Source organism: Zingiber officinale, unplaced genomic scaffold (genome assembly GCF_018446385.1).
Source record: "Zingiber officinale cultivar Zhangliang unplaced genomic scaffold, Zo_v1.1 ctg243, whole genome shotgun sequence".
NCBI classification, from domain to species: Eukaryota; Viridiplantae; Streptophyta; class Magnoliopsida; order Zingiberales; family Zingiberaceae; genus Zingiber; species Zingiber officinale.
Window position 1 is genome coordinate 575202 of NW_024589915.1, and position 21311 is coordinate 596512.

At 41.5% G+C, this 21311-nt stretch overlaps 1 protein-coding gene across 1 annotated transcript; it reads right to left on the minus strand.

The window, feature by feature from the left end:
* Positions 1–654: 654 nt before the first annotated feature.
* LOC122037193 lies at positions 655–20736 on the minus strand. The gene is made up of 6 exons (XM_042596652.1): positions 20533–20736; positions 20314–20484; positions 4241–4824; positions 3991–4078; positions 3184–3564; positions 655–1116 (listed from the first exon to the last, which is right to left on the minus strand). Exons 1-6 carry the CDS (start codon positions 20734–20736, stop codon positions 655–657), a joined length of 1890 nt encoding a protein of 629 aa, XP_042452586.1.
* Positions 20737–21311: the final 575 nt, after the last annotated feature.

The following is a 21311-nucleotide window of genomic DNA, read 5'->3' on the forward strand; positions in this document are numbered from 1 at the left end:
CGAAGTACGAGGGTCATCATGAGTCACCTCCGGAAGGAATGACACGGTATTACGAAGCGTTGGGGACTCCACTATTTGTCTCACCGTTACCGAGTTTAAGGGGTGAACGAGCACGGGAGCAAGTTCGGGACATTGAACGAGTAAGGTGCCAGGGCAGGAACATTAGTCAGAACATTAAAACCAAAACAGATCGCGGATCGAGGAAGTGAATAGATCCCAGATCAGGGAAATAACCATATCGCAGGTCAGGGAGTGAGCTGATCGGAGGTCGGGAAACAAATAAAGCCCAGGATGAAAAACAAGTAACTCGGAGATCATGGAATACGCAACCGAGAATTCTCAAAACCGAGGGGATCGATAAAGAATTTCCTAAGTTTATGCCAGTTTAGACAAACATAGATAGAGGGATTTCAAATTTCAAACATAAGTTTTAGTACACGAGCGGGTCTGTCAAATTTCAAATTTACACAGAGGATTACATTAAGGCTGAGGACCTGGAGGAAGGCCTGGATGAAGCACATCACTCGGAAGAGGAGCTTGAAGAGTCAAAAAGTCGTTATCTGCAGCGAAGGACGGGAAAGCTTCATCAGGAACTTCTTCCAGAAGGCGCTCCCCGTCTAGGAAGTTAGTTGGGGGAGCAGAGCGAAGAAGTCCTTACTTAAGCAGTTGGCGCAATGCACCCACGCCACCGTAGCAGACCATCCGGTCGGCGAACTCCCCTATCTTCTTCTGGAACAAGGGAGACTTAATATAAGAAAGCCTGTAAGCTTCGAGACGCTCGCCTTTGCCTGATCTGTACTTCACTAGTTCCACCCGCACTTCCTCTGTAGAAGCCAGGGCTAGTGCCTTCTCTTTCTTCAAGGTGGAAGCCTCCGTTTGTACCTTGTGGAGATCTGCTTGAAGGGACTTAATGGTGGCCTGGTCCTGATCCTGCTGAGCCTTGAAGATCTTCTCCCGGTCAATGCTGGAGGCCAGGTCTGCTTGGACAACCTTCAGGTCTTTTTGTAGGGTTGTATGAGACTCCTGGAGTGCCTTCAGGTCTGCATAAAGAGAAGCCAGCTTGGAATTCTTCTCCTTCAACTCATCCGCCAGCTGACGGTGATGTATGCCCAAGGGCTAAAGATAGGAGAGATCAGTTATCACTTCCGGAAGGCCCAATTACAAGACTACGGGCAAAGCATTTCAAGGAAGCACTAAATGGGCTAATCAAAAAACATTGGGAGGACTATGAGCAAGGAGAAACCAAGATAATCGCAACTGCTAGTCGTGGCTTAATCCACGTAATCGGGCATAACCATCTATGACTGGCCGCGCTTAACGGAAGAACGCTAATAAGCATGCAAAGCATGGGAATTCGTTCATGCATGAAGACTTAAGTATTTTAGATTGTTTAATGAAGCATGCAACTTGGGACTCTAATTGTGCATGCATTTATTTTGTCTTGGGTTTCTAGATAGCTTGCATGAGGCATGCAACATTGTGATAAAGAAACCTTGTAAATGGATCGCCTTGAAATTCAGCTTGGGGAAGGGTATTGACGCCACACTCAAGCAAGATGAGAAGGTGAGTGATAAGTCATGGAGTTTTGATCGCCACAAGTTGCCTTGATAAGATCGAAATTAGTTCTTTGCCTAAGAACAAGAAGGAAGCTCTCACAAAAGAGAAACTCAAATTTTCATTCAAACTTACATGATTTGTCATACAAGAGTTCTCCTATTTAACATCCCTTAAGATCCACTATGCACTAATTATGCAATAAATATCATGCTTGCATGCATGGGTTTTATTATCCACTAATGCAACCACTAATCCCTAATATTAGCTTAATGCAACCATGCATGCATGGTATTTGTTATACTAGCTTAGGAACTCTCAAAAATGCATTAAAAACCCACAAAGGACATCAAAAGTCACTTTAGAAAAACCCCCCATGCATGCACACGAAAATGGTCCTCATGTTGGTCCAATTTCACTTTCAAATTGAAGGAATGTGATCCACTTTGTTGTTGCCTCCATTGTGCATTGATCCTCCTTTTCCTTGAACCTCATTATTAAGCCTTCCAAAGCTTGCTTCATTCTCTTAGTCTTGGACCTTGTCATGGGTCCCCCAATTCCCTTCAATGCCTCTTCTTGGCTCACATCATTCCGTCCTTCTTTAGGTGAATTCGTCCTCGAATTTAGGTCTTCATCTCCTACATCAAAAGGTCTCAAATCAGCCACATTAAATGTTGCACTAACACCATACTCACCGGGCAAATCAATTTTGTAAGCATTGTCATTAATTCTTTCCAACACTTGGAATGGTCCATCTCCTCTTGGTTGAAGCTTTGATTTCCTTTGGGTAGGAAACCGTTCCTTCCTCATATGAACCCACACCCAATCACCGGGTTCAAGGACCACTCTTTTTCTCCCTTTATTGGCTCGATTTGCATATTGCTCCATTTTCTTCTCAATTTGAGCTTTAACTTGCTCATGAAGCTTCTTCACATATTCTGCCTTTGTTTTGCCATCCTTGTGAACTAAAGAAGAAGTGTTAGGTAAAGGAAGCAAATCAAGAGGTGTTAGTGGATTGAACCCATAAACAATCTCAAAAGGAGAAAATTGAGTAGTAGAATGTACCGCCCTATTATAAGCAAATTCAACATGAGGTAAACATTCTTCCCAAGACTTAATGTTCTTCTTAATAATTGCTCTAAGAAGAGTAGAAAGTGTCCTATTTACCACCTCAGTCTGGCCGTCAGTTTGTGGGTGGCATGTGGTGGAGAAAAGAAGCTTTGTTCCCAGCTTGTTCCATAAGGTCCTCCAAAAATTGCTTAAAAATTTGGTGTCACGATCTGAAACAATGCTCCTAGGCATGCCATGAAGTCTTACCACCTCTTTGAAAAACAAATCTGCCACATGAGTTGCATCATCCACTTTGTGGCAAGGTATGAAGTGTGCCATCTTGGAGAATCTATCAACTACCACAAAAATGGAGTCCTTACCTTTTTGAGTACGTGGTAGCCCTAAAACAAAATCCATAGACAAGTCAGTCCAAGGAAAATTAGGAATATGCAAAGGCGTTTAAAGTCCATGAGGTAATGTCTTAGATTTTGCTTTTCTACACACAATGCACTGTGCACAAAATTTCTGCACATCGTGTTTCATGTGTGGCCAATAAAAATGTTCAAGAAGCGTTTCTAAGGTCTTTTGAACCCCAAAGTGTCCCATTAAACCCCCCTCATGTGCTTCCCTAACTAGCAATTTACGCATGGATCCTCTAGGCACACAAAGTCTGTTATTCTTAAACAAGTAGTTGTCATGCCTAGCAATCCCATTTTGTGATTTCTTTTCACACGCAGCATATAATTGGGAAAACTCATTATCATGTATATACAATTCCTTAATATGTTCAAAGCCAAGCAATTTAGGTTCAAGTGTAGCTAACAAGTTATACCTTCTTGAAAGTGCATCTGCTACAACGTTTACCTTTCCTTGCTTATGCTTAATCACATAAGGAAATTGTTCAAGAAATTCGACCCATTTGGCATGCCTTTTGTTGAGCTTCCCTTGCCCTTTCAAATACTTCAAAGATTCATGATCACTATGAATGACAAATTCTTTAGACAAAAGATAATGCTGCCATGTTTGTAATGCTCTAACAAGTGCATACAATTCTATATCATAAGTGGAATAGTTGAGAGTGGCGCCACTTAGTTTCTCACTAAAATATGTAATGGGATGACCATCTTGAAGTAAAACAGCCCCAATACCCACATGAGATGCATCACATTCAATTTCAAAAGATTTGGAAAAATCAGGTAAAGCAAGAATGGGTGCATGTGTGAGTTTATCCTTAAGTGTTTGAAATGCCTTTTCTTGATTCTCTCCCCATCTAAAACCCATGTTTTTCTTAACAATTTCATTTAGAGGTGCTGCCACTGTGCTGAAGTCCTTCACAAACCTCCTATAGAAACTTGCCAACCCATGGAAGCTCCTAACCTCACTCACAGTTTTAGGAGTTGGCCAATCTCTAATGGCCTTAACTTTCCCTTCATCAACCTGCACTCCTTTAGAACTTATGACAAAACCAAGAAAAACTACATGAGTAGTGCAAAAAGAACATTTTTCCAAGTTAGCATATAGTTTTTCCTTTCTAAGGACATGCAAGACAGATTGGAGATGTGCAAGATGATCAACAAAACTCTTGGAATATACCAAAATATCATCAAAGTATACTACCACAAATTTTTCAAGAAATTCTCGTAAGACATGGTTCATAAGCCTCATAAAAGTACTTGGTGCATTATTTAACCCAAAAGGCATTACCAACCATTCATACAATCCATATTTGGTTTTGAAAGCTGTTTTCCATTCATCCCCTTCCCTTATCCTAATTTGATGGTACCCACTTTTCAAATCAATTTTAGAAAAGAAGCAAGCACCATGCAATTCATCAAGCAAATCATCAAGTCTAGGGATAGGATGTCTATACCGAATTGTGATGTTGTTGATTGCTCTACAGTCAGTGCACATCCTCCATGATCCATCCTTTTTAGGCACCAAAATTACGGGTATAGCACAAGGACTTAAACTTTCTCTAACCCATCTTTTTTGCAATAACTCCTCCACTTGATTTTGTATCTCCTTTGTTTCTTGAGGATTGCTCCTATAAGCTGGCCTATTGGGCAGAGAAGCGCCAGGAATAAGGTATATTTGGTGTTCAATCCCCCTCATTGGTGGCAAACTGTGAGGTACTTCCTTGGGAAACACATCCTCAAAATCCAGTAAAATAACAACAACATCACTAGGCAAGGAGTTAGGGTTAGATTCCAAGTAAGTTTCCTTGCTCAAAAGAAGAAATATAGGCTGCCTTGTCAAATAAGCTTTCTTCACCTCACTTCCTCTTGTAAACAAATTTTCTATTTTTCTCTCTTTCTTTTCCTCATTCTCTCTTTTCTTATGAATTTTGTCCTCAAAATCAAGTATTTTCTTTTTCACACACTCTTTCTTTTTCTTAAGCTCTCGCTCTTCTTTTTCTCTTTTCTCTCTCATTTTTATTTGATCCTCACAAACCTCCCTTGGTGATAACGGTACAAGTGTGACTTTACGAGAATTGTGGACAAAATAGAACTTGTTGGAGAATCCATCATGGTGAGCTCGCCTATCAAACTGCCAAGGTCTTCCAAGAAGAATGTGGCTTGCCTCCATAGGCACAATATCACATAGAACTTGATCTTCATATTTGCCAATGGAGAAATTAATCAACACTTGCTGGTTCACTACCAATTCACCACTATTACTAACCCATTGGAGTTTATATGGTCTTGCATGTGGTGTAGTCTTGAGGTTGAGTTTGGTGACCATCCTAGTACTTGCCACATTGGTACAACTTCCACCATCAATGATCATAGAGCATGTTTTACCTTGAATAAGGCAGCGGGTATGAAAAATATTTTCTCTTTGGTCCTCCTCATGCTCCTTGGCTTGGCTTCCCAATAATCTCCTAACCACCAAGAGATCTCCATCTTGCGCATAGGCTGCTCCATCATTTTCCTCATCGCTTGAGGAAGAGGAATGAGAAGTAATTTCTTCACTAGAGATACTCCCATTATCTCTCACCACCATAGTCTTCTTATTCGGGCATTCGGATGCAATATGACCTTTTCCCAAACACCTAAAACACTTGATATCCCTACTCTTAGAAGTGGAAGAAGAGGTAGTAGGAATAGGCTTCTTAGTGCTTGCTGCCTCCTTAGAATTTGAAGAAGAACCCTCCTTCTTTGGCTTGTCCTTCCAACTTGAAGAGTAGTTTGGAGAAGATGATTTCTTCATAACGCCCTTTCTCTTTAATTGTTGCTCTATTTTCATTGCTTGATGCACTAAGTCGTCAAGCTCCACATAATGTTGTAACTCCACAATGTCTCCAATGTCTTGGTTTAGGCCATGGAGAAACCGAGCCATGGTAGCTTCCCTATCCTCCACAATATTGGCCCTAATCAAAGCCACCTCCATCTCCTTGTAGTAATCATCTACACTCCTACTCCCTTGGGTGAGTCTTTGCAATTTGTTGTGCAATTCCCTATAGTAGTGGGAAGGCACAAATCTCCTTCTCATCAAAGTCTTCATTTCGTCCCAAGTGTTGATAGGATGCTCTCCATACCTTCTTCTCTCCTTTTGCAATTGATCCCACCAAATTAAGGCATAATCGGTGAACTCAAGGGCAGCCACCTTTACTTTCTTTGCATCATTGTAATTGTGGCATGAGAAAATTTGTTCTATTTTCATCTCTCATGCAAGATATGTTTCAAGATCATTCCTCCCTTGGAAGGAAGGTATCTGGACTTTCACACCTCCTAGATCATCTTCTCGTCTATGGTCTCTACCTCCTCTTTCATGTCTTCTTCCCCCTTCATGCCTCCTTATTTCTCTTGGTGAATCATAGAATGGTTCACTTTGACGAAATTCTTCATGATTAGAATTGCCTCCACGGTTCGAAACTTTTTCTCCTTCAAGTCGGTCCATCCTTTCGTGTATTTCTTCAAGTTGTCTTTGAAGTATTCTCTCAAATTGTTGAGTAAGTGCCTCCATTTGAAGCCTATTAAGATCTCGCCTAGGGGAATTAGGTGATTTTTCCCCACTCATGCTTGCAACAAAAAAATAGAAGATGACAAGGAAAATTACAAAAGAAATGTTAGACGGACCTCACCACTCTACTCACGTGGTTGCACTCAAATTTATCCACTCGGCTTCCTTTATAAGTTCTTAAGGAAAGAACCTTATCAATATCTTTCTCAAGACAACAAGTAGACAATCAAGTGAATAAGAAACCAACAAAAGAAATATGAGTAGAACAAGAGAAATAAACGGATAAAACGAGAAATTCAGCAATGACCAAGAGCAATGGAAGGAATATATCTTTGAATTCAGATTTCACAAAGAAAGAATATTGAGTCCTTTCAAATCACAAATCCTCCTCCTTTTTTTTTCTTTTTTTTTTCAATCAGAAATCAATGACTCTAATGATTTTTTTTTTCTTTTTGTTTTTTTTCCTTCATTTTTTTTTTTTTTTGAGTTGAGGACCCAAATAGCGAATAGAAATTTATGATAGATAGGGACGAAGAGATCAACAAAGATGGACAAGAACAAAGATGAAAACAAGACACAAACCTGAAAATCAAGGAGCCAAGGCTCTGATATCAAATGATAAAGAAACCTTGTAAATGGATCGTCTTGAAATTCAGCTTGGGGAAGGGTATTGACGCCACACTCAAGCAAGATGAGAAGGTGAGTGATAAGTCATGGAGTTTTGATCGCCACAAGTTGCCTTGATAAGATCGAAATTAGTTCTTTGCCTAAGAACAAGAAGGAAGCTCTCACAAAAGAGAAACTCAAATTTTCATTCAAACTTACATGATTTGTCATACAAGAGTTCTCCTATTTAACATCCCTTAAGATCCCTTATGCACTAATTATGCAATAAATATCATGCTTGCATGCATGGGTTTTATTATCCACTAATGCAACCACTAATCCCTAATACTAGCTTAATGCAACCATGCATGCATGGTATTTGTTATACTAGCTTAGGAACTTTCAAAAATGCATTAAAAACCCACAAAGGACATCAAAAGTCACTTTAGAAAAACCCCCCATGCATGCACACGAAAATGGTCGTCATGTTGGACCAATTTCACTTTCAAATTGAAGGAATGTGATCCACTTAGTTGTTGCCTCCATTGTGCATTGATCCTCCTTTTCCTTGAGCCTCATTATTAAGCCTTCCAAAGCTTGCTTCATTCTCTTAGTCTTGGAGCTTGTCATGGGTCCCCCAATTCCCTTCAATGCCTCTTCTTGGCTCACATCACCTGGGCTAGGTCGCGAGCAGACTGAGCAGACTCCCCGACCGCGTGCAGATAAGAGTCTAGGGTGTCAAATGGGTTACGGGGAGTCAACGGCTACTCCGATTCTTAAATACGAGCCTTCAGCGACTTGATTTCTCGGAGCAGGTTAGCAACAAAATGAGCCAAGCATAAGCCGCTGGAGCAGGCTTGCTCGACGAAAAGAAGAAAATCAGCAATAATATATGAATTAAGTCTAGAAAAGGAAAACCCACCGATATGATGTGTCGGGAGGCCAGATCCAGACTCTCCCATCGAGAGCCGGCACAGAACTAATCGTTGGCTGATCGCCAAAAGGTGGCTAAGTCGCCGAGCAACTGAATTTTGCTGTGGACTGGAATGTCACCAGTCTCTGTTGAAGTCCCCGCCGGATCCGATTAGACCTCGGAGGGAAGGCGCCAGGAAGATGTGAAATCCTGCTCGTTCCTTTGGGGTAGGGCCCTGGTGCGAGCAGATAACGTCGAAGGGGCGGCAGGAAGAGAGGGGGACGCAGAGCTCCCGGGCTAGTCTCCAGTAGAAGGACCGGCCTGCTCCGGAGCAAAAACCCGGACGGGAGTAGGGGCCGGGACTTCTGCTACCCGAGGGGACTCCGGAGCAGGAACTCTGGGTGTTGACACTTGGACTTTGGGACGCTTGGAAGAAGCCCGTTCGGGCAGGTGAAGTGGAGAAGCCTGGGCAAAAGGCGCGACTTTCTTGCGTTTGCGCTGGAGTCGCAGACGTCTGTCCGGAGGCGGGGAGGGAGCCCTCTCTTCTTCGACGGGCTCCAGAGCTGCAGGGATAGCGTCAGAAGGGCCCGCTGGAAGAAGCAACGGGGTGGAGGATGCTGAGGGTTCCTCCGCAGTTTCGTGAGAAGTAGTCGAAGAGGCAGCCAGACCCTTCTCAACCTCATCACCCACAGCCTGCAAAAGATGGCTGGGCCTTCGGGTTGATCCCTTCGAGTAGGCTCGGAACATAGCAGCCTCTGCAAAGCAAGCAGGAAATACCTCAGTTAGCGAAGACTAGCGGAAGGAAAGCAAAATCTTACCAAATGGAGCCCCTATTTCTGCAGGGACCGGGCTGAGTCCGAAAAAGTGCAAAACTGTAACGACCTGACCCTTTGGCCTCTTGGACGGCCCTTGCGGCGGCCCACTGACGGCCCCTTATGTCATCGGCCCATTTGGCGACCTCTAATGTCGTCGACCGACGACCCTTGGCCGTGCCGTTACTCACTAGGACTTTCCACCCCTGGCAGTGGATTTTTGCCTCCCCCAGGATTCGAACTCTAGACCTCCAGGCTTAAGTACTAGGGTTTATGAATCCTGGTAGCCAAGTGAGCGGCCCGCCCCTCCACTACTACCTTAGGAAGGACGGGGTTACTTAAAACATACATACATGCATAAATATAAAATCATGGCAGCGGAAGTATATATAAGAAAACTAACTACTGATCATGCTATCATAAAAGCATACTAATAAAACATGGCATGTGAGCTATAAAATCATGTAACATAATAAACATGTCAACATGCTAGTGCATATAACTTGATTCAATATTTACTACTTGCAACATGATCATCTTACTAAAGCACAAAACATGAAACATAAGTTCACATCAAGTATAAACCATCCAAAAGTATCTAGTAGGAAAAATAGTTCATAAGCAAAACTTAGAGAATGAATAAGTCTTGAAATATAAAATAGATCTTCTTTCCACCATGCCACTTCCACACACATCTTTGCCCTTCCTGCTGCTTCCTTTAGTTTAGCCATTCTTTTCCCTTCTCTGCAGTACAAGGAAAAGTAAAACTATAAGCACATAGGCTTAGTAAGATCCTTTCTTACTCACAAAAAACCATGAATCATAAATTAAACATATAGTAGTGACATATTCATTTATTCAACCTATAACTTGAACATTTACATGCTAGCATAAAGTAGTGGCATACTCACTTAATCCAATCATAACATAACATGTGAGAGCATAAGCATAAGGTAATGCATGTTCATCTAGGCATCATAAACCTATCTCAAAAGAGCATAAATCATAGCATATGGAAGCATAAGCATATAGCATGAAACATCTCAAGAGAGCATCTACCTAAAGCATAAGAAATCATATAGCATGAGATATGTAGATGCAAGATGTTCTTTTGAAAACATATATCATGTAGCATGAAATGAATATATGCGAGATGTTCTTTTTGAAAACATATATCATATAAGTACTTAAACATAATCTCAACATGAGGGTTCGGCTTTGTACCACATACATACATGAATGCGCGCACCCTAAGTAGATCCAACGTAGCTAATCTTGAACCTACTAGGAACTAGGCCCGTTTCATTGACCATCGGCCTAGGGGCAACTTAGGAGCCCATCCCTTTTACTAGGCCCGTTTCATAGACCATCAACCTAGGGGCAACTTAGGAGCCCATCCCTGGTACAAGCCATACAAAAGTAAAATAGCATACATGTTTCTTGTCATAGCATAGCATATCATGTTTCTTGTCATATCATAGCATATCATGTTTCTTGTCATATCATGAAGAGTGCTCTTAGTCCCAACTTAAGGGAAGCATCTCTTAGGCTATCATGAAGAGTGCTCTTAATCCCAACTTAAGGAAAGTATCTCTTAGGCCTTTCATCTTACATAAGCCTTGCATAAACATAACATGATGTCATAAAGTGCACATGACATATAACATATCATAGGAATCATAACATGATGACATGAAGTGCACACAACATATAGCATATCATAGAAATCATAACATGATGGCATAAGTGCACCTAACACATAGCATATCATAGAAAGTCATAACATGATGGCATGAAGTGCACATAACATAAACCCTAGCTTTCTTAGTTTGGCCGAAACTTACAAGCCATGGTTCTAGGTGTTTCAAGCAACATTGAAACTTTAACTAAGATCACACCATATATAACATAGCAAGTGAGACTCTTAGCAAGCATAAATGAGCTCCTGATCCTAATTTCCAAACCTTGGCTGAAACATACAAACATGATTATGGGTTATTCAAGCAACATTTAAGCATGAAGACCTTAAACTAACATCATATAATGGATTGCACATCATGAGGAATCACAAGCTAGCATAGTTTAGGTATTAAATTTCCCTTAATCCCTTTATCTCTTCTTGGCCGAACCCCTAAGAGTATGGTGCTAGTTTCTAAGCAATATAAAGCATGAAAAACTTTAAACTAACAACATATAATGGGTTACACATCACAAGGAATCATAGCAAGCATAGTTAAGTTTCTAAATTTCCCTTAATCCTGTTAGTTAGAGCCCTAGAGCCAATCATTTGATGATTGTATAGACTCATGTATATCATATTCATGTATATATATTAAGGCATTTGGTTTTTGGTTATTATGCTTATTTGTATTAGTGCCAGATAAAATAAGTATAGTAACGTCCTAGAGTAGAAAGGTTCTTACCTATATCAATCGATTGGTTGAATCGATAGTGAGATGATATAGGGAACACTACTCTAAATCATTCCTAGTCGAGTATTAACATTCAGGGACAATGTTAATACAATAAGACTAGCATGTAGGTCAGCTCGATGACTTGATCTCACAAGTCATGGATATAGAGATATCAAGCTGACACATGGGTATGCATTAGAGAATGTATACTGAATGACCCGTCATGAGAAAGTATCATGGATCGTTATATGAGTGTCATATACTTTCTCATGTGGCTATTAGTATGACTATTAGTCCTTTGACCTGAAGTCACCATGGATCCCTACATAAGGAGTTATGTACTTTGGTTTCGTCAAACGCCACCCGTAACAGGGTGGACTATAAAGGCGATTACTGGGTATGTAATAAATTATGCAGAGGGATGTGAGTGATGTAGATGGGATCTATCCCTCCCATATGACGGGAGCGACATCAATATTCTTGATAGAGTTAGACCACGAAGTGCATGGCCATGCGCAAATGAGTCAACATGAGATGTTGAGCTCATTTGATCGAGTGAGTCTACTTGGAGTTCAAGATTTAGATTGATTAGAGGATGACACGGTCTATGCCTCATATTGATCAATCTAGATGTCTAGGATAGAAGGACATTTGTCACATATTTTGTGAGGAGTCACAATTGGTAGTCACAAGGTGATGTCGGATCTCGACATTCTTGTAACTTGGGTAGTAATGATGTGTTGCTAGATACCGCTCATTACTTATGCTCCTAAATGGGTTTAGGGCATTGCCAACGTTACAAGAACCTATAGGGTCACACACTAAGGACAATTAGATGGAGATTTGGTTCATATGATGAACCAAGAGGATTAGATTCATTTGATGAATCATATTGGATTAAGAGTAATCCAAATTGGGCTAATTGAGTTGGACTCAAGTTGATTCATGTATTCAATGAGTCTAATTTAGATTATGACTCATTAAATCAACTTAATTTAATGAATTAGATTCATTATATTAAGTTGGCTTGAATCATATGGTTGGATTAGATCAACCAGGAGAGAGATTTGATCAAGTTTGACTTGATTTGAGAGGAAGAGAAAAAGTCATGTTTGACTTGACTTTTTGCCACATCACTAGTGAGTTGGCAAGATGTGGACCAATAGGATTGCTCCACATCATCAATGTGTGCCACCTCATGGAGGTTACAAGCCTCCATAGCATTTAATGTGGCCGGCCCACATTAAATGAGGAGGTTACACTTGTTGCCATGTCATTTAGTGAGGTGGCAAGATGTGGACCAATAGTGTTGATCCACATCATCCTAGAGTGCCACCTCATGGGGGTTACAACTCTTAATGGTCTCCACATTAATTGGAATTAATGTGGGGGTTTTACACCTCCTAGAGTGGCCGGCCACTTGATGGCTAAGGGGTTTTTTGATTTTCCTCATATTGATTGATTCACTCTTCTTCTCCCTTGGGTGCTCTCTCTTCTCCTTCTCCCATTCCTTGGCCGAACACTCCATTGGTGCTAGCACACCTTGTGTTTTGGTCATCTCCTTCTACTTGTGTCCGTGTGGATACATATAGAGGTTGTCTACTTTGACAACTAGAGATCCGACGACATCTTGGACAAGCGGGAACGCGAAGGGCTTCGCTACAAGGGTAATGATCTTAACTTTAGTGTAGATCTAAAGTTTTTTACAAACTCATACAAGAAAAGGTTTTTCGAAAATTTTGTTTACGAATCTTTGCACGAGATCCATGGCTTTGGGTGACTCGGGGTTTCCGCGACGCGAAAAAGCGGTTTTCGCGGCCCGAAGAACCCAACAAATCCTTCTTCTTCTTTCAACGAGAAGTTGGTTTTGCCTTCTTCCTTCATGGAGAATAAATAGGAAAAAGGGAAAGAGAACTTCATTTTTTCTTCCCTCTTCCTCCTCCTCCTTCTCTCCACCGAAATCAAGTCCCTCTCCTCACCATTGCTGAAACCAACCAAAGAGATTTTCTCTCTAGGAAAGCTTCACAAGCAAGGCTACTTCTCCTAGTAAATCAAGCGAGAGGAAGTATTTCCCTCACCTGCAGTACAAGTAGCTTCTACATGTTTCTACGCTTAAAGAATTCTTGAAAACCTAGGATCTTACCTTATAGATTTCGGCCAAGATGAGAAAAGTAAGGTTAAGAGGCCATCTATGATTTCTAGATGTCTTCATGATTTATGTTGGTTAAAAACTTGGAACCATGTACCTAATAGGTTTCGGCCAAGAAGAGATAAAGGGCTTAGAGAAAATTTAAAACCTAAATCATGCTTGCTTATGATTCCTCATGATATGACATCCATTATATAATGTTAGTTTAAAGTTTTTCATGCTATATATTGCTTAGAAATTTAGATTCATGCTTTTAGGGTTTTCGGCCAAGAAGAGATAAAAAGGAATTAGAGGAAATTAGAAACCTAACTATGCTTGCTATGATTCCTTGTGATGTGTAACCCATTATATGTTGTTAGTTTAAAGTTTTTCATGCTTTATATTACTTAACGCCCTACTCTACTACTACTCTAAAGAAGGGACGATGCATACATGTATACATATGCATATGCAATCATGGCAGCGGAAGTGGGTTGTCTAAAATTTAATCTAAGCATATGCATATGGACCAAACATGACATGTGAACCATATAGTCATATAACATAGAACCATGCTTAACATGCTAATCTTTCAATCATAACATGTGAATGTACTAGTATTCATGCATATAACTTGATTTATCATCAACTATTTAAAACATGATTCATGATATCATAAGCATACCAACATGAAACAAGGAGGACATAATTGCATAACTATCCATACTAGTTCAAGTTATTTTCAAAAGTATAAAGTCAAAACATGGTTCTCATGCACAACCTAGGTATATATAAGTTCTGAAATATAAATGGATCTATTCCACCATGCCACTTCCACACACATTCTTGCCCTTCCTACTGCTCCTCTTAATTTAGCCATTCCTTTCCTTTTTCTGCAGTACAAGGAAACATACAACTATAAGCACAAAGACTTACTAAATTCCTTTCCTACTCACAAAAACCATAAGTCATACATAACATAAAGTATTAACATGTTCACTTGGCAAGTCATAATCTAGCATGTTAAAACATAAGCATAAAGTCATATCATATCATATGAGATCATAGATATAAAATCATATCATAGCATGTGAGAGCATAAACATAAAATCATATCATATCATATGAGAGCATAACATAAAATAGTAACATGATCAGCATCATAGACATATTTTCAAGAGTATCTTACATAAGCATAAAGGCGAACCATATAACATGAACATGTAGATGCAAGATGTACTTTTGAAAACATGTATCATGAAATGAACATATGCAAGATGTCCTTTTGAAAACATATATCTTATACATACTTAAACATAATCTCATCATGAGGGCCCGGCTTGTACCACATACATACATGAATGCGTGCATCCTAAGTTGATCCAAGGTAGTTAATCTTGAACCTATTAGGAACTAGGCCCGTTTCTTAGACCATCGACCTAGGGGCAACTTAGGAGCCCATCCCTTTTACTAGGCCCGTTTCATAGACCATCGACCTAGGGGCGCTTATGGAGCCCACCCTTGGTACAAGCCATACAAAAGTAAAATAGCATATCATGTTTCTTATCATATCATACATATCATGTTCTTGTCATATCATGGCATATCATGTTATTGTCATATCATGAAGAGTGCTCTTGATCCCAACTTAAGGGAAGCATCTCTTAGGCTTTTCATCTTACATAAGCCTTTCATAAACATATCATGTTCTTGTCATATCATGTAACATAGCATGTTCTTGTCATATCATGAAACATAGCATGTTTTTAGCATATCATGATAGCATAAAGTGCACATAACCTAAAACATATCATAAGGAATCATAAGTGCACATAACATAAAGCATTTCATAAGGAATCATAACATGATGGCATGTGTGTACATAACATAAAGCATATCATAATATAAAAGTTCATACCATATCATATAGAATCATTATCATGCATGGTTAGGGTTTTGAACTTTCTACAAACCCTAAAACCTAACTTGGCTGAACCATCAAAAGCATGAATCCTAGGTTTTCAAGCAACATAAAACATGGAAATCAAATACCTAAGTTTTCATAATACTTAACATAGCATGTAAGACCTTTAGAAACCCTAGGTAGCTTTTAACCTAATCTCTTTTTCTTTTTTCTTCTTGGCAGAACCCTAGTAGCATGGTTCTCAATTTTTTCTTCAACATGAAGCATGAAAAATTTTAAACTAACATCATATAGTGGGTGACATATAATGAGGATTCATAAACAAGCATAATTAGGTTCTTAAACTTCCTCTAATTCCTTTATTCCCTCTTGGCCGAAACCTTAAGAGCTTGGTTCTAGATCTTTAAGCAACATGAAGCATGAAAATTTTAATCTAACATCATGTAGTGAGTTACAAACCATAAGGGATCATAAGCAAGCATAGTTTACATTTTAAACTTTCTCTAAACCTCTTTATCTTTTCATGGTCGAACCCTAAAGAACAAAGTTCCAAGATCTAAGCAACATCAAACATGAAGAACCTTAACCTAACATCATGTAGTGAGTTACAAACCATAAGAAATCATGTACAAGCATAGTTTACATCTTAACTTTCTCTAAACCTCTTTATCTTTTCATGGCCGAACCTTAAAAGAGTTCTATGTTTTTTTTCTTTTTTTTTTAAACACATGAAACAATAAACTTTAACCACCATAGATAGATAATCAAAAACTAATAGATGGCATGTTTCTAAATTTACTTATCATGGTCGAACCCTACAAGGTAACTTCCTAGGTTTTTCAAATAATTTTTAAGCATAGAAAATATGGGAGCTACTTGTACTGCAGGTGAGGGGGATACTTACTTCCTCTCGCTTTATTTACTAGGAGAAGTAACCTTGCTTGTGAAGCTTTCCTAGAGAGAAAATCCCTTTGGTTGGTTTCGGCAATGGTGAGGAGAGGGACTTGATTTCGGTGGAGAGAAGGAGGAGGAGGAAGAGGGAAGAAAAAATGAAGTTCTCTTTCCCTTTTTCCTATTTATTCTCTATGAAGGAAGAAGGCAAAACCAACTTCTCATTGAAAGAAGAAGAAGGAAATTTAAACTTTTCCTTCTTAGTGAAGAGAGCCTTCACTTTCCTTACCTTTAACTATCTTGTCCCTTTCCTTCCTAACAGCACACCCCCTGCTGGGGCTACTGGTATGACATAGAACCACTTACTAAGAGGTCCAAGGTTCAAACCTTGGTCATGCCTCTTTTTGGTTCTATTTTTCTTTTATTTTTGGAAATATTCACATAAGGCTTATTCTAATCATGCAACAATTCACATAAAATGACTAGGGATCCGATGGGTGTTACAAAAACGCCCTCCGCAGTATCACAGAGAGGAGAAGTTGTACTCCCTGTAGTTTCTCGGAGGCGGTATGACAGGCAGAATGATGGGTATGGTCGTGCAACTCTAAGGGGGAAGGAAGAGCGGAGCGCCACTAGGTCAACCAGGTTACTAACTCGGGTAGCCGGATAAAGAAAAAACGAGACTTCCATTCTTTGTTGGAGGAAGGCATATAGGAGAAAAATTTACATCCAACCCTAGACTGCACCATGAAGACGCCAGGTTCGAATCGTTTCAACGAATAAAAATGATAGAAAAGTTCAGCAGTCAGGGGAATCTGGTACACCCTATAGAGGACGACCATGCCGCAGATGGCATGAATAGAGTTTGGTGTGAACTGAGAAAGAGGGATCTTAAAGTACTGACTCAAAGAGGAGAAAATGGGATGAAGAGGAAAGCGGAGACCTCCCAAGAGTTGATCTTTAAAGAAGGTTACAAAACCCTTGGGAGGGGAAGAAGGGTGCTCGGTTGGTTTGGGAGCACGCAGTTGGTAATCAGTCGTAAGGTGCAGGCTTTCTCGAATCATGGCTAGGTCGCTATTATCTAAATCGGAAATGTAATACGAATACCAGGGTGTTGTGTTACCTTCCGTCATTGGAAAATAAAGTGAGGAGGAAGAAGACGAGGAGAAGCGCTTATAAGTAGCAATCAAGGAAGAACTTAAGAGACGAAGCAAGAAGCGACAGAGCCGAAGAGCGATAGCAAGGTGAGAAGGTAACGACGAACAACCTTTAGGGTTTATAAAGGGAGGCCCCTCAGAAGCATCGAAAGGAGAGGGAAAGGTGCTGTAACCGGAGTTGTCGGATTTAGGGTTGCGTGCTAAAAGGTGTTGATCAGCTATAGTGGCGGTATAAGGTCGGGGGGCACGTGTCACTTCTCTAGGAAAGGCATTAAAAAGGTCTTAATGATGGATGTGACAAGAAAATCGTGAAAAGGGATTTTTGTATGGCATCATTCCGGCGTGAGAAGACCATACGTCAGCAAGAAAGGCGGCCATACGGTTACCTTGGGACAAGCAAGACCATGCGTCATAATTATAAAACCACCTCGAGAAAGAGGAAGGAAAACGAAGGGATGCAAGGATTTGAATTTGGCGCTTCTAGAGATGAAAAGTAAACAAATGTTGTTCTAATTAAAATTTGCTTGAGATGTGTGCAGGAAATATCGCAAGTAGTGCATAGCCGGCCAAACATCTATAGTATATCACTTGGGCAGGAATTTCGGGGACGACCTCCAGGCCAGGCTGTTGTCATTAATCTGATTCCTGAGCTGGCCCTTAAGAAGTTTCTTAACGGCTACCAGGTCGGTGTTCCAGACTCTCGCCCCAGTGCGAGTTATAAGTGAGTTATTCTCTCACGCCCAACGACCGTCCAGGTCGGTGTTCCAGACTCTCGCCTCAGTGTGAGTTATAAGTGAACTATGCTTCACGCCCAACAACCGTCCAGGTCGATGTCTCAGACTCTTGCCCCAGTGCTAGTTATAAGTGAGCTATGCTCTCACGCCCAACGACTGTCCAGGTCGGTGTTCCAGACTCTTGCTCCAGTGCGAGTTATAAGTGAGCTATGCTCTCACGCCCAACGACTGTCCAGGTCGGTGTTCCAGACTCTCGCCCCAGTGGGAGTTATAAGTGAGCTATGCTCTCACGTCCAACGACCGTCCAGGTCGGTATTCTAAACTCTCGCCCCAGTGCGAGTTATAAGTGAGCTATGCTCTCACGCCCAACGACCGCCCAGGTCGGTGTTCCAGACACTCGCCCCAGTGCGAGTTATAAGTGAGCTATGCTCTCACGCCCAACGACCGTCCAGGTCGGTGTTCCAGACTCTCACCCCAGTGCCAGTTATAAGTGAACTGTGCTCTCACGCCCAATGACTGTCTAGGTCGGTGTCCCAGACTTTCGCCCCAGTGCAAGTTATAAGTGAGCTATGCTCTCATGCCTAACGACCATCCAGGTCGGTGTTCCAGACTCTCACCCCAGTGCGAGTTATAAGTGAACTATGCTCTCACATCCAACGACCGTCCTGGTCGGTGTTCCAGACTCTTGTCCCAGTGCGAGTTATAAGTGAGCTATGCTCTCACGCCCAACGACTGTCCAGGTCGGTGTCCCAGACTCTCGCCCCAGTACGAGTTATAAGTGAGCTATGCTCTCATGTCCAACGATCGTCCAGGTCGGTGTTCCAGACTCTCGCCCCAGTGCGAGTTATAAGTGAGCTCTGCTCTCATGCCCAACGACCGTCCAGGTCGGTGTCCCAGACTCTCGCCCCAATGCGAGTTATAAGTGAGCTATGCTCTCATGCCCAACGACCGTCCAGGTCGGTGTTCCAGACTCTCGCCCCAGTACAAGTTATAAGTGAGTTATGCTCTCACTCCCAACGACCGTCCAGGTCGGTGTCCCAGACTCTCGCCCCAGTGCGAGTTATAAGTAAGCTATGCTCTCACGCCCAACGACCGTTCAGGTCGGTGTTCCAGACTCTCGCCCCAGTGCCAGTTATACGTGAGATATGCTCTCACGCCCAACGACCGTCCAGGTCGGTGTCCCAGACTCTCGCCCCAGTGCGAGTTATAAGTGAGCTATGCTCTCACGTCCAACGACCGTCCAGGTCGGTGTTCCAAACTCTCGCCCCAGTGTGAGTTATAAGTTAGCCCTGCTCTCACGCCCCTCAACATCCTACCAGTCAGTCTCTCTCAGCTTTTTCTTTTATGGGTCTTATAAGCAAGTAATCCCTTGCAGAGTCCTGGAGGCTAGTTTTAATACAAATCCTCAAACAGGTTCGTTCATATGATTCATACATGGTTATAAATATCTATTCATAACATTATGACCCAATTCTTTGAATTATATATCGCAAATTGCATACATGATATTTTTCTCATAAGCAACATAGAAGATAGCGGATCTCTAGAAGGGCCCGACAGTGCTGGTAGAAGGGCCATTATTCTGCTCAAGAGTTCTTCCCAAAGTTTTTTTTTTTAGGGGGGGGGGGGGGGGGTCTAGAGGAAGCCTGGGTTTTTTCTGATTCCGCCTTGAGAAGATTAATGAGGTCTTGTTGTTGGATAATGAAGTTTAGTTGTTGGGCAATTGTGTCATCTTTGATGCGGATTTCCTCCTTGAGAAGAGATATCAAAGCTTTTTAATGTTCCAGGTCTGAGTAAGCCTTCCATTTTAGGGCTACTTCAGCCCTGACCCGGGATTTGGTTGATGACAAGAAAGCTTCAGTATCCCAGCAAAGTGTTATTTGAAGATCTCTGTCTTGAGTCATCTCAGTCAATTCTGCTTCTTTTTGAGCAAATACTGTAATTAAGGAGATATAATTCCCTAGGTTAATGAAGCAATCAAGTGGGTAAGGAACCCTAAGAGGCAAGGCATTGAGGATTATGTCGCATTAGTTCCACAAGGTGGAAGAACAAGAAGCTCTGATTGGGCCTAGTCAATTAGACTTGTTTGGGTCAAATTACAATCATGAGAACAGATAATGCAAGGGTTATTATATAATAAAAGTTGAAGAACAATTGCTCATGTTACATTGTCATTATGAGATTCAGATCCAGAGGCTTGATCCTTCTTGGCTAGATGAGCCTGAGCTCGAGCTAGATCTTCCTTGATAAGTTCGATGGTGCGATTCAGTTGGTCAATAGTCTCATCCTTTATCCGACCTTCCTCTTTTAGGAGAGACACCTCGTCCTCGTGTCTCATCTTCAGGTAAACAATATAATGAACCTGGCTTTGAAAGTCTGATTATGCCTTAAGCTTGAGAGCTATCTCGGCCTGAGTTCGAGATTTGGCCGCTAGCCAGAGTCTTTCCATTTCACGAGTAAGAGAAACTTGAAGATCTCTGCTTTCAGTCATCTCCTGTAAGGCTTCATCTTTCTGGGCCAGCAATTCAGTCAGTTGGGCAATTTGTGGATGCAAAGAAGAGGGTTCGCCAAATTCCATTGCAGGTTCCATAGAGGCCTGAGTATAAGGGGACAGTTGATTCTATTAACCAGGGGTAGGTTGAGGAAGGGAAGGTTGAAGTGTACGCGACCCTTTTATAAAGAAGGAGAAGGGGAAGGGATCACCTCTGAACTTAAAACGACGTTTGGGAGAAACAGTGGGAAACAGGGCGGCATTTATAAGAAAGTGACATGATCGGAAATCGAAGAATCAGCATGCATACAGTAAAGTCCAGCCTATCTTTTAGAAAAGGCGATAAATTTTGAGCGAGACATGGGGAAAAAGGGTTAGCTAGTAGACAAATGCAGGAGCCAGGGAGCCAGATCGGGTGATAACGGGACTTGGGTCTAGTCAGTCGGACTAGGGCCTCCTTCGACTAGACTTGAGGGGGAGGCTTGTGATACGGTGCATGATTGTGGGGTCGGAGAGATGATGTGGTCAGAGGTCAAGCCCGTGGAATGGTCAAAAGTTAAGCTCACATGGCGGTCAAAAGTCAAGCTTGCGTGGCGGCCAAAAGTTAGGTCTGCGTGGGGGTCAAAAGTCTGACCTGTGTGGAGGTTTAGAATCCGGTCTACGTGTAGTTCAAA

Excerpts from the sequence above, each read along its gene's own strand:
- LOC122037193 (XM_042596652.1), bottom strand. The coding sequence starts at position 20,736 with ATGGAACCTGCAATGGAATTTGGCGAACCCTCTTCTTTGCATCCACAA. Across the intron at positions 4,079-4,240 it reads ATGAACCATGTCTTACGAGA|TTTTCTTGGTTTTGTCATAA; the intron begins ATTTCTTGAAAA and ends TACTCATGTAGT. Across the intron at positions 3,565-3,990 it reads ATTGGCCAACTCCTAAAACT|TATTTGAAAGGGCAAGGGAA; the intron begins GTGAGTGAGGTT and ends GAATCTTTGAAG.